We start from the raw sequence: 25423 nt of genomic DNA, 5'->3' as shown, positions 1-25423 counted from the left end.
CAATAGAAAGCAAACAGAATACCAGCTGCCGTCCAATGCACCTGGCCCTCGAGCCCACGCTCACAGGTGCCTTAGACATCACTTGGTGGTTGGCAGCACCCTTCCACCCAGCTGGAGAGGCTGGAGGCTGTGTGGGTAAGCTGCTTGTGTGTGACCATCACCAGAATCTTCCGCTGAGCCATCTAGTTAGCACTGCGGACATGTTAGGGTCCTTGGTATCTTATCAAAGCCGGCTGCTGAGAACAGAGGAGCCTGAGGTTTAGGAATCCCATTCCTCCTGCCATGCTGTGATCCGGTCAATGACTTTATAGCACACCCCAAAATTAGTTTCCCACAAATGAGTTTCTTCTGGGGTTGCTTTTTTTCTCCTTTCAAGCTAGGGTTTCTCTGTTTAATAGCCCTGACTGTCTTAGAACTCATTCTGTAGACCAGGCTCCTGAGTGCTGGGATTAAAGGCATGTATCATCACGGCCCGGCAGGGGTTGCCTTTTGAAGGTTACTCCCCAGGGAGAGGGTACAGGGCTCTTCACAAACACATGGGTTTGACCAGCTGTCTCCAAGCCCTGGGACTGCTCTTCTATTGCTAGGCTCACTAAAATCTGCAGCACTAAGATTTTAGCTTACCAGAACTCCTAATGCCGCCACCCTTTAAAATAGCTCATGTCGTGGTGACACCCCCAACCACAAAACTTCGTTGCTACTTCATAACTGTAATTTTGCCACTGTTATAAATCGTAAGTGGGTATGGGTTTACTAATGGTCTTAGGTGACCCTTGTGAAAGGGTCATTTGATCCCCCAAAAGGGCCGAGACCGACAGGTTGAGAAACACTGCTCTATGTCATGCCCACTCAGTCCCTTAAAGAAAGGCCTCCATTCTCCTTAGGAGTTACTGGAACATAGGAAACAGCTTGGCTGTGTGGGCCACCCCAGATCCAGCTGTCTCGGCTGCCTTTCAGGTGTCCCCATCTGGCCTCGTCACAAAATTTCACTGTAGCTGCTGACGTCCCCATCCACATTTGTGTTTCACTCCAGTCTGTGATTTTGTCTGAGAGTCCTTTGTCTTTCTACCAGGTGGGTCCTAAGGAGCCTCAGGTTGTCAGCCCTGTGGACGCTTTACCCATTGAGCCACTGTGCCAGCCTGCCACCTTTATTTAAAGCAACACCTCTCAGTGAGCCCGAGATCACCAATCTCGCAGGATTGGCTGCCCAGGGAGTTCCAGGGATCTGTCTGTCTTTGCATGCACCCCCCTGCCACTCTGTGTTGGCAGAGGGACCCGTGGATCTGAACCCAGGTCCTCAACTCTTCTGTGTCTGGCACTTTACTGACTGGGTCATCTCCAGCCCCAACTGTCTTTTAAAGATGTTGTCTGGGTACCCAGGCTTCTTAGGGCATCATCACTGGTGGGCATCAACCCTTGACAGCTCCATGGGGGCTGGCTACTTAGACTGGTCCTGAGTGGGCTGCAGGTTTAGAGACAGGATTGGAGGAACTCACAGGTTGGTCATGTGCCACTTTTTAAATATAACATTTATTGCTTAGATGGTTTGATACAGAACAGCTTTCTTTTCATTCTGAATCTGGAAGTTCTATACAACTGAGTACAAAGAGAAACAAAAAGTACCAAAACCAAACTTGTGATTCTGTTCATGTGGCATAAACCAGTTTTGTACATAACATGTAGCAGCAGTTTTTAAGTTCCCTTTAGAAAAATATGAATTCTACAGTTATTATTGTTTCCTGTTTAATGCATGGGCTGAAATCATCAGGATCAACTTCTCGAGGGAAGAGAGGAGAAGAAAGAGACGCACGGAGGATGATCTGTCTGAAATCGGCATCCGACTCAAGGAGGCATCCGAGGGGCTGCTTGGGAAACAGCCCCATGGGGTCCTTTTGTTTTGTTTTCACAGCCAGGTATTTTATGTAGTGATTGAATCTCAGCGTTGTGTCCATTAAAGAGAAAAACAAAAACAAAAACAAAACAATAACAACAAAACCAAGAAAAAATTTGCACCTCAAATTTTTTTCAGACGATCCATATATATATATACATATATAATATATATATATTTGTAAAAGCCCTGAGGAGAAAGAGAATCAAACAAAATGTATAGAAACAAATTAGCTGGACATGCAAACTAAACTATGATTCACCCAGCGTTTAAACAAATCACAAATTTCACAGTTTAATATGGGGGGAGGAAGGCGGGCAGGACAACAAACAAATAATACATCTCTCAATCTCACTAATAAAATGTGGCAAGACCTTATTGACTATGAAGGAATAGATCAGACTAAATAAAGCTTTAAATCAATAGTGATTATTGCGAGCTGCAGCCCCGGCTATGGCTGCTGCTGGGAGCCAATCCCTGCTACATCTTACCGCAGCCTAGAGTTCAGTCACGGCTTCTCCCCACAATATGATGAGTTTAGTGTGGAGAGTTGCAAAGAGAAACAAAACACAAGAAACCCCAAATACTAACAATGAAGCTAACAATAGTAATTATAATAAAAAACAACTAAGGGATGCAGGAGCTGGCTTTAACTTAAAAGACCATGGGGTCATTGGTTCTGATTTCTCTCTCTACAGTAAATAAAAATCTCAATTTTAAACTGGTTCATACATCCCTAATACAGTTAAAAATCATATATACCTCAACATTTTTCTTTCATATGCAAATATATCACTTTTCATTATCTCTAGAATATCTATCTTCCATTGAAGTCAGGGTGGTTGGATTTTAGCCACTAGAGACTGGTGGACAGGAGGGTACGCATGTCTCAGGGACAGAGGAACACAGGGAGCCACAGGGCGAGGGGAAGAAGAGGAGCAGAGGCAGACCTCCCGAAGAGAAGTCTTGAGGCTCTGCAGGCAAGGGACAAGGCCAGGGGCTCTAGTAGCAATGTGGCTCAGGCACCCTCGGGTCTCAGCTACAGGACAGGGTGCTGAACAGAGGTCAGCTACAGTAGGAGCGGTTTCTTTTTGCTGATGAGGGAAGGAAGTCTACTGCCTACGGAGAACACTCAGGAACAATGGTAACCCTGCCTTTGTGCACGGGGGGGGGGGGGGGGGGGGGGGGAATTGGCCAATCAGGAAGCGCTGCTCTCTCCCAGCAGCAGCCCCACACTGCAGGAAGGTGCAGGAAGACAGCCCTCTAGTCTAAACCTTGCACGCGCAGTTCAGATCATCACCAGCAGTAGTATCTCATTGCTTTTCAAACGACAGTAGCACAGCAGGGGGAAGGCTTGGACAGCGGCTCAGCAGGAAGACTGGGAGGCCTTGCCAGCTGTCTCTGAGGGGCCCCAGGCATGGCCTGGTGTCTTGGATGCCTGCTTCCCACCACACGCGCATCCTTGTCCCCTCTGAGCCACTCCTTAGCCATACTTGGAAGCCCACTCCCGGCCCCTGCTGGCTTCTACAGCCACTGAAGTAAGGCTTGTCTGCGTACAGTAGAAGAGCCATCACTGGTGTGCCAAGAAAGCTTCGGGCACACGCTATGCGGGGACCAGGCGGTAGTGCGGGTCTCCCAGGACAAATATTGCCCATTTGTTTCTGCTGAATGCAGAGCCCAGCAAACTGATGAACTAATAATAATAATATAATAATATTAATAACATATACCAAATGGGGAGAAGGGAAAAATCAATGACATCCAGGTAGGTCCTCCATAGGTTGCTGAGGAGGTCATTCTTCTCTGTAAATTAAGAATTTGAACAGAAACCATTTCTAACATGGAGAGAGTGGAGACACGTGAGGTTGAAGCTAGACTCTTTCCTGGCTTTGGCTCACGCCACACTGGAACTCTGCATCAAGCGCATCCACTAAAGACCAGCTCATGGCTCCTCCACCAGGTGACCCAGAGACAAAAAGTCTAGCTTAGAAATCAGCCTCGCACCCTCTTCCCTCTGATCATGTATACATGAAATTCACATCATTTTCTTCCAGTTATTGGCTACGGGGATCCGAGGGTTAGGCTTTCTTCTTCTGTTTCCAGCTCACAGAACAAACAGTACTATCACAGGTTCACAGAAACAAGCTCAAACACACCGACACAAAAGGTAATGTTAATGCTTAAATGAAGAGATACTCCCAACAATTCATTAAAATACGTTTTGTTAAAACGCCTTGGGGGGGGTGTCACACCCACAGTGACATGGGAGAACCCATAAGTAGTTAAGGCACTGGAGCCGGCCATACTGGGGCCGGGAGCATGCGCACTGGATAAGGCTATGGCACGAGCTGGTTGACCGCACTGCCTGTCTCTTTCCTCTCTCTCCAGACAGCTGAAGGACACCAAGAAAACCTTGTGAAATCTATATTCGGGAGGCTCTGCTAGCTTTATCTGTGTGCCGATGGGGACAGGGCAAGCTGTCATTCCATCCCCACGAGCTGTGAGGCACTGTCGGAGGCCGCCAGGATTGGGGCAGGCCTCTTGGCACACAGCTCCAATAAGTCTTGCACAAGGGCTGCTGGGCTCTCGGAGTCTGCTTCACCTGGAGACACCTGCTCCTTGGGTGTGCTGTGGCTGGACTCAGCTGCCTGTTCTACTGAAGTCTTCTCCTCCTGGCTACAATCCTTCCCCGAATTGGCCAGGCTCTCTTTCCGGCTCCTGGTGATGGCCACATGGTTGCTGGTACTAGGAGCTGAGTCGGCCTCATTCTCGGAGACAGGGTTGTTAGCACTGTGGGTCGACTCATCCTCACTGTCCTCCTCAGCCCGCTCATCCTTGTCGCTGTCCTTCCCATGGTGCTTGCTGTGCCTAGCTTTCTGGTGGATCCGCTGGTGTCGAACTAGGCTGTGCTTTAAGGTGAAGGTTCGTTCACAGGTCTGACACTTGTACGGCCTTTCTCCTGAGCAGCGAGAGAAGGAAAACGAGATGTCCGTTAACACAAAGGTCACTGGTTCCCAGCTCCATGCTCTACACGAATGCACCGGCATCCAGAACTAAATAAATAAACCTTGCTGATCAGGAAGAGCCATCTTTTTTTTTTTAAGACACGGTTTCTCTATATCTCTGGAGCCTGTCCTGGATCTTGCTCTGTAGACAAGGCTGGCCTTGAACTCAGAGATTTGCCTCTGCTTCCTGAGAGCTGGGATTAAAGGCATGTGCCACCACTACCCAGCCTAACTTTATTTTATGTGCATAAAGGTATCACATCCCGGGCTGGAGAGATGGCTCAGAGGTTAAGAGCATTGCCTGCTCTTCCAAAGGTCCTGAGTTCAATTCCCAGCAACCACATGGTGGCTCACAACCATCTGTAATGGGGTCTGGTGCCCTCTTCTGGCATGCAGGCATACACATAGACAGAATATTGTATACATAATAAATAAATATTAAAAAAAAAAGGTATCACATCCCCTGTAACTGGAGTTACAGATAGCTGTGAGCGGCCATGTGGGTGCTGGGAACTGAACCCAGGTCGTCTAGAAGAATAGCCAGTGATCTTAACCACTAAACCATCTCACCAGCCCTAGGAAGAGCCCTCTTATTTGCCACAACTGGCAAGACTAGGAGTCACATTTTTTCTCCTGTTCCTCTCAACTAAATCTTCTACATACTGATCTTAAAAGAATCCCAGAAGCAAGGACTCCTGTAGGAGGACTGAATGGTTCTTGTCCAGACACTGCGTGGCCAACAACAATCCCCTCAATCACGGCACAAGGGAGGCATAGCTGGGCTTTTCCCAATAGTTTACACACCAAGTTGCCACAGCTGAGAACATCTCTGGCCAGAACAAGGTCCCATGTAGGGCCCAGCTGACTGGGCCAAGGCTGCTTGTGTGTGTGGTGGTGGGGGGCACGGAATGAGATATGGACAATGAGTTGGGGTGCTCTCTTTGGAGGGATGACAGCTGAGGGAGGATGCTTCTATCTTTCAGCTTCATGGTTCTATCCAGGTCTCTCCTCCCTCCCTCTCTCTCTGCCAAAGTAACATTCTGTGGACATTGCAGATCCAGCCCCCAGGTGGCAGGCTGAGCTCCACAAGAGACAAGGCCCCACCTACCTATTAATAGATGACACATGGGTCTTCACAACATAGGCCAGGCCAGCACCTGACTTCCCTGGCATACACACCCCTGTGTCCTCCTTAGCATCTGGCTGACATATGCCCACTGTTCTTGTTCTAGAAGTCTGTGGAGGCCAAGACTGGAACTGAGTGGCCGAGGAAAACAGGGCTTTCCAATGTATTGCAGCAGAAGGCCTATGCCACTCTCCTTAAGAGTCCTGGTTTCCCCAGCTCAAAGGACAACCAAACCTAGCCAGTTTTCTCAAAGGAGCCCCGGAACTGACCTGGGTTTGGTCTCTCATACCTGTGTGTGACCTCATGTGGCGGGTGAGGTCCTGCAGGGACCAGAAGCGCTTGTTGCACACACTGCAAACTTTCTTCCTCTTGTCCGCCTTACTGGGTACGCTTCTGGGGGAGTCTGTCTTTGGTCTCTTGTCACCGCCACTCCTCTTCTCGGCTGTGCCTTCTCCGTCAGAGGGGCCCTCTGTTTCCTCATTCTGTTTCTCCACTGAGGCCTCCCTGGTTCCTGGACTTGGATCTACTGCTGGGGATTCGGCAGGCTTCTCCTCAGGCTCAGGGGACGACGAGGACCCCTCGGCTGCTCTGCCAGCATTCTCATTCTCCAGCACAGGTGCCTCCTTCTCCTCCTTGGGCTCCTGGCAGCTGTGTGCCCTCCTGTGGCGGCTCAGGGTGCCCAGGAACTTGAAGTTCTTTCCGCAGGTATCGCAGGTATGCTTCTGGTCCTGCTGGGCTGTGCCTTGGCTGTCCACAGTGCCTGCCTCGCTCTCTGCCAGCTTAAAGTCCATCAGCTTGCTGGCAAAGTCAAGATCCAGGCTCTGGTTGCTGGCTGTGTCTTCCTCCGGGGCATCTGCATCCCTGCTGCTTTCTTCAACACTGCCACATTCTTCCTCTGGCTCTGGGTTCTCCTCTATCCCCTTTCCTTCCTGGTTCTCAAGAGGGGCTGCCTCTGCTTTGGCCTCTTTCACAGGGAGGTCCTGTGTAGCTGGGCTGAGCTCCATGGCTCCCTCTGATGGTGGCAGCTCTTTATCCCGGGCTGTGAGGTCCAGCACCTCACCTGGGGTAGTCAATGTGTCTGTGTCTGACTGGCTGTCTGTGTAAGCAAGCAAAAGAGGGAAGGGGTTCAGAGGAGGTGACATTGAGTATGCCCTTTTCAAAGGCTTTACTGGGACTTGGCTGGACCCACCCTGGCAGCCTGGACACTAAACATAGTGAGGACTTTTTGAACCTGGAGCTGTAAAGGACCAAACTAGCCTTCACATTCCCAGTGAAACAGATAGGTTCTTGTGCCTCAGAACTCCTGACCTCCACTGTCACACCCAAGATCATTCAGCTGTCCCCACCCCAAGGAAGGTGTAGTGACTCAGGCAGTGCAGACAGGAGAGGGCGTGCATTCCAGAAACTCTAGGCAGCACTAGGGAGGTTGAGGAAGCCAAGTTGTAAAGGTTATCTTTCCAGTGCGAAGAGCTTTTACAAACATGCAACATACACAGGAACGACCCCCCATCTTCCAAACGTGGTCCTCAAGGAGTTTCACAGAAAACGACCTGTAAACAATGCATGCGGAGGACGTCAACACAAACCTGGGCACAGGCATTCGGGAGGGATGGCAGGTGGCTGAGGGGCTGTGAGAGTGTGGGTGAGCATGCTGACAGGGACCTAGAGGGGGAATCTCTGTACACAGTGATTTCTACCGCCCACAGCAGTCCACGGCCAACATTAATGACACCAAAGCCAGGCATACTGGTGCACACCTGCACTCTTCAGAGACTAAAGCGGCAGAAAAAAGCTTGAGGCCAGGTTGGGCTTCTCACAGTGAGTTCAAGGCCATCCTGGACTGTGAGATGGTCTCAAAACAAACAAACAAAAAACAAAACAAAAAAAAGAAAGAAAAATAAAGAAATAGAAAGATATGAAAAAAAAATAACCACACTGAACAGTATCAGAAACATAACCTTTTCTCTACTAGGGTTGAATAAGAACTTAATGGTTCTAATATCAAAGTGGAACCTGGCTGGAAACGACAGTTTAGCCACGGACTTAAAGTCCAATTGACTACTGTAGATTTTCAGTGCTTCCTCTGAGCCCCGAGTGGAAACCTGGGGTTTGACAGCACACAGAGAAGGTGCACCCCTGATAGACACATCTTTGGTCAGTGCTTGAGGCAGTCAAGACTCTTGCTGTGGTAGAAGACCACCATATGCCCACCATTCCTTCCCAGGGCCACCAGCTCGATCACGTGCCATCAAGGCGGGCCTGGGGGCTTGCGTCCTACGTGGTATGTATACTTCACACCTGCGACCAAGTGAGGACACCTCCGTCTATGTCAGTTCGTTGGTTTCATTCTTACTGTGCTTGGTAGAGGTTACTGTTTGGGTGTCTCAAGAGACTTCAGAACTAAACCAGTAATCATGGCATGAAGATAACTTCTGACAAGAAACAGCAATCCTGAGCGATGTACACTTAAGTCTAGGCTAGACTTCAAGAAAACATCTATGCTCATTTTCTGGAGTTACAGAGAGCATCTATGGGATGGACTTGGTTTAAACTCTACAACCATAGATTGCTTGCTTTGTGAATAATTGTGTGTGTGCGTGCATGTGTTTTCATGCACACGTGTTTGGAAACCAGGTCAGTGTCTGCTGTCTTCCTCCATCACTCACTATTTTATTTTTTTTGAGACTAACCTGAAGCTTGCTGATTGGCCAGCAAGTTCCAAGGGTCCTCTTTCATCTTGCCTCTTGCTACCATAGTTCAGGGATTTTAGGCACAAGCCAACACTACCGGTTTGTTTTTTAATGGATTCTGGGGACTGAACTCAGGTCCTCATGCTGTGTGTCAAGCACTTTTCAGAATGAGTCATTCTACTTTTTTCTAGTATACCCTAGGCTGTTCCTATTATTTTTATTTTTTCAGCAAACCATGGTTTCTTACTTTTTTGAAACAGGAGGTTGCTATGTATCCTAGGCTGGTCTCGAACTTGTGTTTCTCCCACCTTAGGCCCAGAGTAGCATGCACTCACTACACAGGCTGTCTGAATGCATTTAAAATGATAAACTTTAAAAAATACGCTGGGTGGTGGCGGCGCACGCCTTTAGTTCCAGCACTCAGGAGGCGGAGGCAGAGGCAGGCCGATCTCTGAGTTTGAGGTCAGCCTGGTCTACAGAGCGAGTTCCAGGACGGCCAGGAATTCACAGAGAAACTGTGTCTCAAATATAAATAAAAAACAAAAACACACCAAATACCGAAAACCCACTTATAAAAGTAAAAATGAATTTGGAAACCGAATCCGAGTACTAGCACTAAGACAAAATTATGCCCCATGATCCAGTTCTGAGGGCAATTCTATGTACAGTTCGATGTACAATTGAGCAAAAGTGGCTTGGTTGCACTCCAAACTTCCACTAGGGGGAGTGGTTTAGCAGGGTAGCCTGTGACCTGATTGGGAACAATAGACTCACATATGGTGAGTGAGGAGATGACTGGAAAGGACGTCCTACTATGGCTTCTTCTCAAATGGAGGCGGCTGAGTTCACCACTTCTTATGGGCAAGGCAACCTTAAAAGAACGCAATGTTTCTGTCCCCATCAGTCTCCCTTAGTGTCCATGACACTTAAAGAAAATTGCTGGAGGAAGCAGAAGGAACCCCAGTAGACTACGAGTGCCCAGTTCTTCCTACAGGGCAGCAGATCCCGCTGGTCATCTCCACAGTTAGGGATCTCTTGCTTCCTAGAAAGGCAATGTCACTCAGCTAATGTGACAGATGCAGCTGACTCACGGGACCTGATGGACAGTTTTGCCTATACTTTGCCTGATGTGTTCAAGCATGGGGAGCACTTTTGGGTACCAGTGCATGTGGACAACAGGACTTCGGGGTTGGTAAAAGTGCCTTCCATTAAGGAATAGTTAAAAAGGTCCTGTCCAGGTACTACCAATGTGATGCCTTACTTCATGCATCACTAAGAACCAAGAAGATTCCTCAAGGGAGGCCACATCTGCCCAGCAGAGGGAAGAGTTTCAGTTTAAAACTGAGTATTTAATACAGCCCTTTAAGGGGAAACTGTCCCCCATCACATTATTTTTAGTCCTGGGTGTGGGAGAAATCTGGGGTGCATTTTCATGGAAGATTTCATGTGGTTGGAAAAGTCACACTGACATCATAAAACATACTTAGCGATTTAAAAGAATTCAATCTACACACATATAAACCAAACCTCAAAAACTTCAGGAACTTCCTTGTCACTTCCTGTCTCTTTAAAACAGTCTGTTCTGGGATTGAGGATGTGGTTCAGGTGTTAGAGCACCTGCCGACCAAGCTGATGGACTTGGGAAGCACTCCAGAGTAGGAGGAGCAAAAATTCAAGGTCATCCTTGAGTTTGAGGATAACCTGAGCTATCCTGTCTCAGAAAAGAATCTTTAAAGGAAGCCTGTTCCTCCACAGTGAGCTCCTGTCACAGCTGCTCAGTTTATAAACTTCTTATGTCCTTCAACACCTGTCTCTCCCTCCTAAATTTGCTCTCTCTGATCATGAGCTGTATCCAGAGCTTAAACAGACACTTATCCCTTGGATAGTTTCACAACTTTCAGTGACTTCCTTCCTCAGAGGCTTTGCCCCTTTAAGAAAATCCATATAACTTCTGGGGCAGAGCTTGGAAAAAGAAAACCTGCAACTGTAAACTTAAAAAGTAAATACACCACCGGCTAACACTTGGTGCCAAAGCTAAGTAAGCTCTGACCATAAATTCTGACTGAGCTCTGCTGTCAGCAGAGGAGTTCCCGTGAACATCCTCCAGTATGAGCTGGATGCAGAAGAGACTTCCCTCCCTGTGTCAGCTGCTTCCCCCCTCATGAACTGGTTAGGGAAGAATCACAGGACAGTTCGGTAAAACAGACTGTAAGAAAACGTTCCAGTCTAATAGGTACTGTGGCAATGACGGTTAAACATTAACTGGACAGTCTGCGGCAAAGACAGCTGCCGCAGTGCCTTGGGCTTCCTGGAGCCTGAGATTGGGCTTGGCCCACAGGGAGTCAGCCATGGCAGGATACCTTTCTTTACTCAAAGAAGAATTACGTGGAAATGAAGTCAGCGGTGGGGGAGAGGAGCCAGTGAACCAGCTGGACCCTTCTTGCCCTTAGAGGGTCTACCCGGGCAGAAGGACCCAGCAAGCCAAAGGCATTCCATTGCTTTTACAGCCTGAGTGAAGGTGTGGGAAGGGGAGATAGAGCCGACTTCCCCACTGGGATCAGCTCTCTTTGAAATCCAGTCCACCATGACATGTCATCACTGAGGGAAGGACAAGGGACTCAGGGGTTGGGATGAATGACTGTCACTCTGTCCACACGGACTCCCAGGGCTGGGGTGCCACCCAAACTACACAGTACTCCATCCCATCCAAATCTGAAGAAGAAACAAGACACACTGTAACCCTAGATAAACACATCCGTGGCTTAGATTCAAGCAATGACCAAATGCCAGCTTTCAACACCCACAGAGCTGAGCCCGCATCTGCAATGCCCTCACCCCTACCTGGGTGAACTAGGTGGCCTGCAGCAGCTTGGTTTTATATGGCGTGTTTTGGGGGGTAGGAGGTAGCACACTTGAGTAGTCGGATTATGGAATGTACTGAAGAGAGGACATGAGTAAATACAGAAGCCGAGGGGTGAGGGTGGCATAACAGGAATGGGGCAGTGTTAATGACTCTTGTAGGGGTTGGAAGGAGGAAGCACAAATCAGCACAGGAGAATACCCGGATCCAGGTCAAGCAAAGTTATGATTAAAGAAAGGACATGCAGAGTGCTCTTTCAAACAAGGACAGGTTTATACTGGGAAAGAATTATTGAAAAGAAACACCTTGCCTTGCCCCACCAAGACCCCCTCCCCATCTAAGAGCTCGGGGGTCACAGTTCCTGCAGTACTGAGCCTACTGGACAAGAGCTGCTCAAGAAGGCTGCAGAAGCTGGGTCCCCCAAACTTCAGAGCTTCACATTTCCTTCAGGGATGGACATCAGGAGCCGAAAGTATACAACATGCGGATATCCCGCCTTCCAGGAGCAGAACAATGGCAATTTCTGGAAGGAAGGTGCTGGTTCTCCCCCTTAGCATCTCCAATGTGCCCTAGGCACTGACACTATTCCCCCAGCTCCACAGGCCTGGGTGTCAGTCAGCTTAGGCAGGAGTCGGGCACAAGGCCCCCTAAGCTGAGGCTGCACAGTGCACGTCTCCAGCTCACACAGCTTTAGCCGAGCTCTGGGGAGCGCCCTCCTCTCTCTGGTTCTCCATCACCTGGAGGCTCTACCTGTGCTATCATGGGATCCAACATCACCCTCTTTTGGGGGAATAAGCCCGTTTCTTCTCAGGGAGCAGGTGGTAACTCCGTGTTTGCGCAACTGGTGGCGTTCACAGTTAGATTTGGTAGAAAAGAAGGCATCGCATTTTTGACAAGGGAAGGGTTTCTGACCTGAAGCAGGAAAAAAAAATATGCATTTATCTGACTTTCTACTGCAATGATAAAGCAAAGTTGCTTTTGATCTACTCTCCGTGGACTGCTGGCATTTGTTCACCCCTCCACCCCTTCATTTTAAGAAAATGAGAGAAACACACTTAAAACAAAATCAAAAGCAGACGACAACTAAAATAATCGTTTTCCCTTAGCATTCATGTAACGGAAGCTGTCTTCAAGTGGCTAGAAGAAAGTTAACCATGAAACCAAGATACACGTGTTTCAATAAGACAGTAAAAAGTGTCAACACCGCCACAAGGACCTTAAGGCATGGCAAGGAATACCTACAACCCAGAGAAAAACCCATCCCCTTCCAGCCTGGCAGGCAACACTGAAGGTGAAGAGTGAGCTGGGACAGGGAAGCAGGTTCGAGCCTCCCCAAGGGAGATCATGAACTCCTGGCAACCTGCAGGGCCCATTCTGAGAAGTCAGAGTGAGTCCTCCATCCAATGTGGCAAGTCTACCCCTTCTTATTGTGGCTCCCACAGAGGGAACTCTGCAGTGACCTCTACCTAGGCGATATTGGCAAATGACAGGAGGACTCATCCCACGGTTTCCAGGTTTTCTTACTTTTTCTTACCAGCACATGGCTACGTCTATATTGGGTTACATGTTCTGCTCTATACAGAAGCACCAGGAACGCTAGGCCAGCGCCAGGCCCAGATCCCACACCAACGCCATGAACGAACAGGGTGACATGTTGGGAGGAGAAGACCTTGTTCCCTCTTAGAGGAGGTTTCTGCTTTGGCCTGCATTTATTTGATCCCGCCTGCATTGTAAACATTGTGTTTCAAAATGCACTGGAAGCTCCCCTGTGGTTTGTCCTGAGTTTGTGTGGACTGACGTGGAGGGGAAAGGGCAAGGGCTGAGTATGTATGCACGAGAAAGTAGGACAGGGGAATGGGAAAAGCTGAGGAGGTAAAGAAGGAAGAGGTGGAAGGAATAGAGAGGGGAAGAAAGGGGGGAAAGAAGAGAGAAGAGAAGAAAGAGGGAGAGAAGAAGGCAGCACCCTGAGCTTTAGGAGAGAGGAGGGAATGATGGACTGCTCGGTGTCACGTTTGCATCCACCCCTAACCCCTGCTCTAGCCGCAGATTCCAGGCCCCAGTTTCTGGACTCCACTGGGACATGGTGTCACGTACTAAAACTGTGGAGCTGCTGCCTGGTGCTGCTATCTTAGAACCTTGAACCTGGAGGCAACCTTCAATAACTGACAGGAAGAGTCACTTGGCACAGCTCCCTGGAAACACAAACCAGGGACCTTCCCTTTAGACTAATATTTTAATACTGGCAAAGCTTGGACTAGTGCAGTGTGCAAGGCGGGCACGGCAGAGGCCACCGGGGCTTGCTGCTGGGAAGAGCTAGAAGAGCTGCTTGTTTTCCAAGGGCAAGAAGGCCCAGAATGCCTGTGTCAATGCACCCAGGATTGCTATCAGGAATAACTGAAAACAAGGGGCATTTATTCCCTTCTGAGAGCACAGGGCTCAGACGGGCCAGGGATGGAGCTCAAGGGCACAGCTCTTGTCTGGCACTTGTGAGACTCTGGGTTTGAACTTCAGCATTGAAGAGCAGCAGCAGCAACATCCACCCCACGAAACCAGCCAAGCAAACAGAAAAAGACCCTGGCAATGTCTAGTCCATGGAGTAGACAAAGGAGTATGGGGTTGGGGGTAACGAGACAGTCATAAATGTTTGCATCAATCCAAGCATACTTAGAGACCTTGGAAAGACCACATTAAAATCTTGTCAAGTGCACATTAGAATGTACGAACAAGGGACCCTTGAACAATAGCTAAGAACCCACCAATTGTTTGGTGAGTTCCATGACAGGGGTCTACAGGAGCTTTCTGCTAAAAGTATAGACAACACCTTCATCTAAAAAGAAAAAAAAGGCATAAGGTAACTAGCCGTAGAAACATCACTGCTGTGCATTTTTCAGGTGACTGTTTTGCTTTTCTTTAATAATTGAACACAATATTTTAAAATTTCCTTTACTATTTCTTTGTCAAAAAAGCAAGATGGCAGCTTTTTCAGGTTTGGCCAGATGGGGAAGAAGAGAACCAAGACAAAGGAGAAATGAAGGGGAAGGTCTAGTGGTGGAGCCTGAGCTATGCAGCACAATGAAGTACTGGTTCAAGAACCAGCACAAAAAAGGAGACAGGGGAGTTTAAAAAAAGATGAAAAGGTCAGACACTACTATACTGATTTTTTTTATTTGTGTCTGTGTGTGTCTGAGTACATGTGCATGTGTGGGAGGCCAAAGGAGGCATGGCATATCCTGGATATGGGGTTACAAACACTTGTAAGAGGCCCGATATATTACATGGCTGCTGGATCTAAATTCTGGTCTTAACTACTCAGCCATCTCTCCGGGTTCCACTATGCTGGAATTCTTGACTTCAAAGAAAACAGTAGGTTCCAATCTCTTACATGATTTACTTTTTAGTTTTTACATGCTTTATCTTTATAGGTGGTTTGGACAGTCGGGCTATATTCCATGATGAAGACAGTTTGATAGTACTAAGCTTTAGATCATAGGAAGGGCCTCGAACTAACAAGTAACGCAATTATTTAAAGCTCACATGTTTACTGCAAAAAAACCCTCATTTTTAAAATAGCAGTATGCCGTGCAGAAATGCAAAAATGGTGAGCCCTTTTAGCATATTATAGTAGATCTGAAAGACATCAGAGGACTTCAGCCACATCACATGATTTAAATGACCATTGGTAACTGTCCTATATTATTATGATTACTATTATTGGTGTTGGTGTGTGTGTATGTGAGAACAGCTCTAACCATAAGGAATTACTTTTGTACCCAGGGCCTGTATGTCCTCCAGCCCAATGTGAACACTGAAGCCAGTCAGCCAATGTTCATCCATGCAGAGCAGTCAGAGAAGGAAGAGAGAGGCATTATCTGAAGGGCACTGGGAACAAAGCCAGGCAGAAGGAACAAGAGTTTGCTGAGGACAACGGGACCTTGTTTGTCAAGACCTAAAGGACAGAAGAGATGAGCTGCAAATGTTCTCTGAAGAGAATCAAGGTTAGCTCTAGCCTGTGACTCAGACGGAGTGTTTGTGGTGACAGGCTGCAGAAGCGTAAGCCTCCCCGAACCCTCTGACAGCTCTACTCTCAGGGCCAAGATGTCTTTCTTCTTTTGTAGCCAAAGCTACCACTTAAGCAAAGTGGTAAAGTAAGAACTTGGGCTGGAGAGATGGTTTAGTGGTCCTGAAGAAGACCTGAGTCGGTTCTGCGCACCTACATCTGTTGGTGCACAAGCACCTGTAATTTTGGCTTCAGGGGGTCCAACACCCTCTTCTAGGCTCTGCAGGTACGTGCAAAGTACGTGCACTTATACATACAAATACATACATCAACAGAAATTAAAATAAACCTTAGTAAAAGGCATCCCAGTACAACAGGTTCCAGTTGCTTTCTACACTGTGAGGCCATCTCCTTACTCAAACTTCGGTGCTTATGACCCAATAGCAAAGGGTAGGAGGTGAGGGGGAAGAGCCCAGAGCTGGCAAAGGAGCTCAAAGCACCCATGAGAAAGTGAGTGAGCTAGGGAATCCCAGATGTTACAGCTGGAGGGGATTCTCAGATATTGCACCATCCTGACCTGTCACTGTGGAACAAGGAACCAGAGCAAAGGGAAGGAGGAAGAGATGAGAACAGAAGCTGAAAGGGACTGGTTGTTTGCTGGCACTCCGTCTTCCTGTGGCCTAAAGACACAGGACGAGATGCTCAAGAGGGAAACTGGCAGGAACAGGGCATCGTTGTCTCATGAGGTAGAACATATTCAGAGAAAGAACAGTGAACCACACGCCTGTAGAGAGTTGGAGGAGGGAGGAAACTGAGTGTGTAGTAACCACACAAGAGGACATGAAAGATGACAGCTTCTCCTCAGATACAGTTCCTGGAACCTAAGCAGGGTAAAGAGCTAATGCCATGTTTGTGCTGGCTGGCCCCTGCTTGGACATTTAGCATTTGGACTCCTTGCTCCGTTGTAGGGAACGGGTAAACTGGAGAAATGTGTCAAGACAAAGTATAGATGCTAGGATAATCCCATAGATCAGATGACAGGATGGAAGGAAGTATCTCTCATGATTATTAACTATAGCTGAAACTGGGTTTTGCTCAATGCTGTTGGCTGGAATTTATTCAAAAAGTAGTTTTATTCTCTCTCTCTCTCTCTCTCTCCTCTCTCTCTCTCCTCTCTCTCTCTCTCTCTCTGTATATGAATATGAGTACGCACATGCCATGGCATGCATGTAGATGCCAGAGAACAACTTGTGGAGTTGGTTCTTAACATCTACCACGTGGGTCCTAGAAACTGAACAGGTCCAGAAGTTCCTAACTAGCAGGGATGGATCCTGGCAACCAAAACCCAGGCAACCATAAGCGCTGGACTCTCAAGTGCGGATGTGTTTCTGGTATGTACAGGCACCCAGCACAAATCGAAAAATTTATGGATGCTCTAGTTTCTAGGAAGGCTGTCAGTTTGCTGGGAGAGCTCTCATTCATCTGAGAAGGGCTGGGGGAAACCACAAGGTCCAGACCATCTCAAAAGACACAGAATGCAGCTCACACCCACTTTTCAACCATCTGCCCTTCACAATACTGTTGGGAACTTCCTAAGTACCTTGATTGCCTAGAGTTTGTAAGGACAATGACAGGCTGTCCAGTTAAATTTGAACTTCATTCAAATCAACAAGTAATGCTTTTGTCTGCCCCTAACACTACAAAAATTACTTGTTGGCCTAAAATTCAAATTTTGTTGGTGATCTCTAGTTTGTCTAGCAATCCTGTACTACACATAAAGTAAGAATAATTTGATTTTTCAGTCTTATCTATTAATATTTGAATTGTATACTCCAAAAGGGTAAGGACCCTAACTCAATGTACAAAGCCCAAATGATCAAAGATACAAGTCCTGTGATAGTACCCAGAAAATTATAATTACAATGAATGGTATATGGTTACTAAAATACTAAATACAGGCATAAAATATCCTGTATTTAAGACTTCTAAAATTCAACTTCTAAAAACTGACATCTGAAAAATATTTCTGGGATATCATTTTGGAAATTTAGCTCTGTTATTTAGAGCATTAGAATTTTAATGAGAGTATTTCTACCAAGAGTTGACATTTTACAATAAATAGAACTTAAAATTATTACCATATCAATCATTTATGATAAATATTCAAAAAAGGAGAAAAAAATAAAATGAGGGGCTGGAGAGATGGCTCAGTGGTTAAGAGCACTGACTGCTCTTCCAGAGGACCCGGGTTCAATTCCCAGTACCCACATGGCAGCACACAACTGCCTGAAGATCCAGTTGCAGGGGATCTGACACCTTCACACCAATGCACATAAAATAAAGTTAAATAAACAATAAAAATATTTTAAAAAAATAAAATGAAAAAGTGGGGAAGGTGCAGCAACTTCAGAGAAGGAGAAAAAAATGGCCAAGTCACAGTTGGCAGTATTACCTTTTATGTGTATGGTAGGCAAAGAACCCGACAGAATATTCAAACTGAAAAAGACACCAGGATGAGAGTTCTCATGTCAAAGCACCAAGCTAATTACATCTCCAGAACCATTATTAATGCAAAGTCCCACTTCTCTGGATTGCCTCCATACTTAACTTAGTAGAAAATCTTGACACTTGTCAGGCAAGGGATGTAGGGAAGGAAGTGAGAGAGCCTATGACCACTGTCACCTCTATCTGATCCACTTGTTTACCCTAACCTTGCTGGCTCAGACCATGGGCACAGATCAAATGCAAACCAACAGCCTGTGGCTTCTGAGACACAGAAGAATGGAGCATGAGAAAAGGGCCCTAGACTTTAGGCCTCCCCCTCCCCCCAGTCTCTTCTTTCAAGACTCACCATCGGGTGAGCCCTGGGGGCCTTACCAGTGTGTGTAAGCATGTGCCTCTGGAGGGAGCTGGCCCAAGGGAAGACCCGGGGACAGTGGGGACAGTTGATCTTCTGCATGCAGTTGGCATAAGAGTTCCGCTTTGCTCTCAGCAGCCTGTCTTCGGCAGGGCTACCCTGCTCCTCATCACTGGGCCCGTGGTGGTCTGCAGGGGCTCCAGACACCTCATCCTGAGTGTCATCCTCTGCTGTCTGCAGAAATGGACTGAACTTGTTGGTATCTGTGGTGGCTAGCATCTTCTCGATGCTAGCAAACTCCCCACTGGAGTCCAGGTCCACACCGCTGCTAGTGGTGAGGGGCCGGTTTCTCATTCCCCTTTTCCTTCCCCTCTTCCTGGATAAGCCAGACGGCCCTTGCTCAGTAGGCAAGGCTTCCTCTGGGCTGCTGGCTGTAGCAGGTGGGTCAGTGGATTCTTGAGGGCTTGTGATGTCAGTGGGGGTGGTGACGGCTTTTGAGACGGAGCTTCCTAAGCTGTCTGTGGCCACAGTGCTACTGCTGTGGATGGACGGCCCAGGGTCAGCTACCTTTGTTTTCAGCAGAGTAGGGGCCGAGGACACAGATGAGATGATCTGGGCGATGGAGGCCAGTGGAGGCAGCTCCTCTGTCACGGGGGGCTTTGGCAAGAGCAGGGGAGGCTTTGGCCGGAGGGGCCGAAGCAAGGCTGTGTTGTTCAAAAGCGCAGAGTTGCCCAGGAGGGTAGGATTGCTTACGAGAGCTGAGGAATAGATGGGGACGGCCAGCTGCACGGAGCCCTGGAGGGGCTGCGTGTGGCCTTCCAGGTTGGCAGCCGTGGTAACGGCCACCACGGTGCCTGTGGGGTTTTCCAAGCTCCCTCTGGGTTCTGCAGTCACTGACAGGGTAGGGCAGGGTGGTGGGCAGGGAGAGAGCTGCTCAGCTTTCCCAGATTCTGGTTCTGGTTTCTTGGCGTCACTGGGAACAACTGTGTCCTTGTCTCCTTTCTTTATGCTCTTGGGGATGGATAGATCAATGGGCTCCATGGAGCAGTCATAGAGGGCAGAGGAGGAAGAGTTCAGCAAGGAGGACACATTTTCCTGCTTCACTTGGACCAGTGCCAGGCCCTTCTGTGAAAAGTCAAGGGGCTCGTTGAAATCCATTGCAAAGCTGCTGGCTGGCTCCAACTTGACAGAGATGTGGGAAGGCAGGGGTTGGGAAGGGCTCGTGTGAAGAAAGCCATTTTGGGGCTCCAGGAAAGTGGCGAGGGGCTTGCACTCACCAAAAGCAATGCAGTTGCCCTCTTCCCCTCGGGCAGAAGCCTCTGCAGCCGTGTCTGTGGGGCCAAGGCCACCATCTGTGGCAAGCACATAGCTCTCGATGTCACGTTCGGGCACGTGCAGGTGCTGCTTGAGGATGTGATGGACGCAGTTGCGCTTGGCTGCAAAGGTGGCATTGCATTCCTTGCACTCGAAGGGCTTGCGGCCTTTGTGGCACGCACCCAGGCCTCGGCTGCAGTGTGTACGCATGTGGATCCGTAGTGCGCGGTAATGTTTTAGATCCTCACCGCACAGCCGGCACACCGTCTCTGGGGAGCAGAAGGCGTCCACCAACTCCGCTGCACTGCTGCTCACGTACTCTATGTTCTTTTCGATGTCCTTCCGGGTGGCCTTGAGGTGCTTCTTGCGCAGGTGGCGCTCACAGTTGGCTTTGACTGTGAAGGGGTAGTGGCAGATCTTGCAGATATAAGGCCGTTCCCCACTGTGTGTGCGAAGGTGGCGGATAAGAGCGGCTTTGTCTGCAGCAATATAGTCGCAGATGTTGCACTGGTAGGGTGAGATGCCCAGGTGGGAGCGAACGTGGGCACGCAGAACTCCAGAGAAAGCAAACACCTGGTTACAGAAGCGGCAGGGGTACAGCACCTTGCGCATGGCGGGGGTCTTCTTGCCACTGGGGCCAGTCATGATGGCCTTGAGGTCACCCTCCGTTATCTCCTGCTTGATCTTCGCCTCCATGTTTAGGGGCAGCAGGGCCTCGATGATGCTGTCCTGTTCCAGCTGTGTCTTCATCTCAGGCTGGCCTGGCAACTCCACTCCAGGCTGCTGCAGGAAGAGCTGTGTGGTGGTGTTTGGCTGGACCCCAGACTTGGACTGGAGCAGATGAGCATTGGAGGCTGCCTCAACTGTCCCCTTGAGGAACTTCAGGGACTGTGCAGGAAGGCTAGGGCTGATACAGCCTGGGGACGCCTGCTGTGCATTGATGAGAGGTGGGGGTGTTGAGGTGGCTACCACTGTCCGGGGTGTGACCAATGGCTTTGGCTTCAAAGGAGGCATGTGCTTGAAAATTGCCTGAAAGGGGGTGGCAGGAGCCTTGGAAAGTGGCGGAAGACTGATTTGTGGAGGAGCGGAAGCTGCCATCTTTAGAATCTGTTGGATATCTGCTAGCTCAATGGCCGACTCTCCTGAAATAGGTTTAACCACGATACTACTGTCCGGCTGGATGATGAAGCCCTTTTGGAAGGGCTGCAGGGATAGATGTTTCATGCCCTCCTTCGTAGCTGGGAGGACTGTCAGAGAGCCACCTAAAGAAGCAGCTTCAAAAGGGGACAGATTCAGCACATTGGTGCAGCCAGGGTCCTGAGGTAGCTGACACTTGAGTGTCTGGAGCTGTATTGCTTGGTTGTCGTCCGGCAGGGGCTCCTCAGGTGCAGGCCTGATGTCTTTGGTGTGCTGCAGGCCCAGCAAGGCCAGGAAGACCTTCTGGTCCACGGTATCATCAGCCAGGGTCTTGGTCTGGAGCTTCTCCTGGCCCTGATCAACAGGGATGTGGGTCTGCCTGTGCAGGATGAGCGCGGACAGCATAGGGAACGCCTTGTCGCAAGTGTCGCAGACGAACCGGTGCTGCTCGCTGATGCACCTCCGGAGGTTTGTTTCACACCAGGCCTAAGTGAGACCCACCAGCAAAAGCAAGGGAGAAAAGGTGAGGCTTTAAAGCGATCCTGAAGGAGATGTGAGAAGTGTCTGTTGTGTAACAGCAGTCCACTTCATCAACACAGAGCCGACCTTTCTCAGTGTGAGCCTGAGACTGAATTAGGAAACCGACAACCTACGAGCGGGAGTCTGGCCATGGACACCTACAGATGCAGTCAAACACAGAGTGGCGAACCTAACGGGATACGGTAAAGGGTAGTTTTCTTTGTCACCCCACTGCACAGTTCACAAGTGTCAGCACTCTAAATAGCATTGTCTTGTTGCAATGTTGTGTGTGTGTGTGTTTTGTCATTTTCCCAAATGTCGTTTCTCTCACTAAAATCCGGTCAGACCCAGTCTCTCCTCCTTGGGTTTCTTGGGCTGAGAAGGATGCGTGATCTTAGGTTGAGTTTTCTGTGGATCTAGCTCACTGGTGCCTTTGTCCTCTCTGCAGGCTCTGGGACGTAAAGCTGTGGGTCACGACCCCCATCAAAGCCCTGTTTTAAGGGTTGGTGTCTGCCTCAAAGCAAGGCAGGTTCCGAAAGGATGGACAAGCCCCAAAGAATCACGCTTGTTTGATTAAGGACACCGCCACAAGGGATATACTAAAAGTACAGTGAAATAACATGCGAGGGAGCTTGAATTAAGCCTTTAAAAAAGGGAGAGTGCTTACACTGGAAAGCAGAAAGCCAGAACCTGGCAGACTGCGGCAGGAGAATGGCCAGCTTGTGCAGTGCCAGACTAGCTGGGAGGACAAGCCAGGGTGATTCTTCACAAAATGATGAGAATTGGCTGTTTGTGTGACCATAGGAGAGGGGACAAAAATCACCAGGGAAAGTCATGCATGTACATATGTGTTACTTCTATGTGGATGCTTCCTGTCTCAATTTCATGCATGACAAAAATTACAAAGTGATTTTGGTAGTTTACATATAGGAAAGGAACAAACTGGCTCATGGGTTTATTCAAATCTGTAATGATCCAAGGAGCTGGGAAAAACAGCTCAGTAGTTAAGAATGCTTACTGCTTTTCCACAGGACCTGAGTTTGCTGCCCAGCACCCACATCAGATGGCTCACGCCCACTCACGATCAGCTTCAGGGGACCCAGTACTCTCTTTTGGCTTCCAGGAGTATCCACATACACATGACAGATATTAACACATACATGCATTGCGCACACACCCCCCCAAAAAAAAACCTCAATGTATTTTAATAGAATCTGCTAAAATCTACCTAGCTGTAGAGCAGACACTAACAATTGCAATGGGGGTGGTAAACAATTGATAGGGTGGTGAGTATACAACTTTAAATCTCAAAGCCTGAAGAGTGGGCAAAAGGCACTGCATCCTCACAAAAACTCCTGGAAAACACAACCTAAAAAAAAAAAAAAAACCATTGATCCCTCTCAGTCCAAGAAACCCAAGGGGGCCAGACTGGATTTTAGCAAAACGACATTACAGAAAATACCACCACTCCACCCAACACAGCTGCACAGAATGTAGAGGGAGCGGTAGGTTGCATGGGTCCATCAGCATACCTGAGAAATTCGAGGAAACTTCCTACAGGAGAAGTCAGTAAATCCTAAATCATGGAAGCCAGCAGGAATCGAAGGGTTGTTCTGGATAAAAGGTCTTCCCATGGCATCTCGGGGAAGTTGCTTGTGGACAAGTGCATTGTGACGCAGCAGTCCTCGATGTGTGCGGAAGGTTACACAGCAAATGTCACATCTAGGAGAAGAGATGACAACCATGAGGAGGCAGCTCGGAGTCTCTGCTGGTCTAGAAGCTTTATTGTAATGCTTTGCTGTTTCATTTTAGTTTAATAAAATAACGCCTAATTGCTAGTGGTTAGCACGCACATGTATGTGTACACACACACACACAATCTCTCTCTCTTTCTCCCTCTCCTTTTGTTTTGTAAAGATATATTTTAATAACCCTGGATATCAAACTTTTGCAGGTTGTACAAGATGTATGTATGACACCATCATCCAATGTCTGTGCACAAAGAGAAGACAGTTGGGAGTTCCTGAAGTCAAAGTGAGGACTTTGTTTCAAAATTAAAAGCCTAAGCTGCTGGGCATGGTGGTACATGGCACTGAAGAGACACAAAGGCAAAACCCCTTTTCAAAAGCAATGCTACATGTCTACACGGCTCTAACGAAATCACACAGCACTCCTGGTTTTATCAGAGATAAACTAATTATATCGGTAGCACTAGTACTATTATGCTGAGTTCACAACAAGCGCAAAAGCCTTACCTGGGAAGCGGACAGGAGGCCAACAGGATAGTGGGTACCATGATCTCTAGAGCTTCACTGAGTGAAATTTCAGATGCTGTAACATAGTATTATAAGCAACTCCCAGTCTGTACTCACTATAATCATGGGAGTCCATGTGGCTAGTTAAATGGAAATTGAAAATCCCTAATCACATAGAGCTCATTGGTGTGAGGCTGGGCAGATGTGCACATCTGCATGATGGTAGAACGTTCCATTTATTTGTATAATCACATCTCTCTCATAAACCCTCTAAGGGGGTGGGTCTTGTTACCATGTGTTCACAGGGGCAAAACAACTTGCTCCCATTTACAGTACATACTTGTTAGTGGAAGCTTTCTTTGTTGCTCATTCTTTTCTGCAAAGAAAGACAATGAAATCACCCACATTCCCACTGAGCTCATGGTGCTGAAATGCTGGAAGAGTCTGTGCAGCCCTGTTCATCACTCCCTAGCAGCTGCACCTCTTGCCGCTCCCCTGGTAATCTGGGAACATCCCCTAAGCAAGATTTAGAATAACACGTTCCCATCAGCTACTGGAAACACAATGCTCCCTTTGAGGGGAGTCTACTGAGCTTCCGACAGTTGTGGTGGTGAAGTGCTGGATGTAGACAATGCAGAGCAAAGTGAGGATTGGAAATGTTTCAGCCATGGGTTCCCCTGGTGTGGATCGTCTGGGGGAGACTTTATACTTCAGGATCCACCCCGTGGCACAACACAAAGAGGGCTAAGTCACAGGTTAGGGGACACAAAAGTAGGACAGCAGCACTGACATTGCACCTTAGGCCAGGGTCTATTTTCAGAGAGCAGACACGTGATCCTGAACTCAGAGGTTGGGAAAAACCTCTGGATATGGGATTCTAGCTGTTAGACCTTCTAGGTTCAAGTCAACTGAACAAGGTTACCAGCTCACCTGCTCACCTTCTCACACTGTTCTGGTTAAAAAGATGAGAGGAATATCAGAATTAGACAAACCGACCTCTAACCACATGTCCGTTATTACGAAATTGCTGCTAAGTTTTTGTATATGCTTTAAATGCTCCTTAACATGTGTATAAGAAGGAGAACTACCTTACCTCAAATAACAAGTAAGAGTGAGGTGAGGTTTTAACACTTCGAGTCTCAAAAAAGACCTCCAGCAGCTGCTGAGTATGGGGCAGGGACTCAATCGGCAGAAACTAACCCTGATTCCCCTTGGCACAAGTAATGTAAAAGGGCTCCTTTTAATGTTTTTCTGCTTGCACACTTAAGAGACTACGAGAGCTTCTAGAAGAGGTCGGGAGGGCACAGGGAATAGAGAGTAGTGCTTTGTCCATTGCTCAGACTGCCCTACAGCACCAAGGCGCTGGCTCAAGCCTATGACACTGTGTTGGTTTCTATGAACCAGAGATAATTCAGGACATGATCAAGACAGAAGCTACACTGTGCCTTCCCTGGAAGGCGAAAAACAAGGAGGGCAGCATAGTAGGAGACTTGTCATCCTTAAGAACTCATTATCTCATTCTTTTTATGGTAATTTACTACTTTTAAACAGCCCTGGTAGAATTTTAAATTAATATTTACTAGTGCAAGGCACTATCCCAGATACCGAGGATCTACCCATTTATCTAGGCTCATTTTATCCTAATTAAAGATAAAGTCAGTCAACTGCTGGGAGTAGGAGACTTGGTTCAGCACATGTCTAGTGTGAAGTCAGCAGGCTTATACTTAGCAGAAGGGCTTGTTTATTAGGCTAAAAAGAGGTCTCACAAAATA

The 25423-nt window shown here is 48.0% G+C and overlaps 1 protein-coding gene across 9 annotated transcripts in view; it reads right to left on the bottom strand.

The window, feature by feature from the left end:
- Positions 1–1511: 1511 nt before the first annotated feature.
- Positions 1512–25423, bottom strand: part of Rreb1 (ras responsive element binding protein 1) — a 131195-nt gene continuing 107283 nt past the window's right edge. For 8 of the 9 annotated variants that reach the window (XM_048425577.3, XM_085699395.2, XM_087896540.1 and 5 more), the window contains exons 9-13: positions 22929–23118; positions 18447–21363; positions 12323–12484; positions 6312–7118; positions 1512–4850 (exon numbers count right to left, since the gene is read on the bottom strand). In XM_048425577.3, the coding sequence (XP_048281534.3) occupies positions 4372–4850; positions 6312–7118; positions 12323–12484; positions 18447–21363; positions 22929–23118 (4555 nt within the window). In that variant the 3' untranslated portion in view covers positions 1512–4371. The remainder of the gene's footprint in view (positions 4851–6311; positions 7119–12322; positions 12485–18446; positions 21364–22928; positions 23119–25423) is intronic. The other variant, XM_087896542.1, reaches the window with a different exon arrangement.

The sequence above is a fragment of the Myodes glareolus genome, chromosome 14, assembly GCF_982192425.1.
Source record: "Myodes glareolus chromosome 14, mMyoGla1.1, whole genome shotgun sequence".
Taxonomy (NCBI): domain Eukaryota; kingdom Metazoa; phylum Chordata; class Mammalia; order Rodentia; family Cricetidae; genus Myodes; species Myodes glareolus.
The sequence above is the reverse complement of the archived record's forward strand: the minus strand, read 5'-3'. Positions and strand labels throughout refer to the sequence as shown.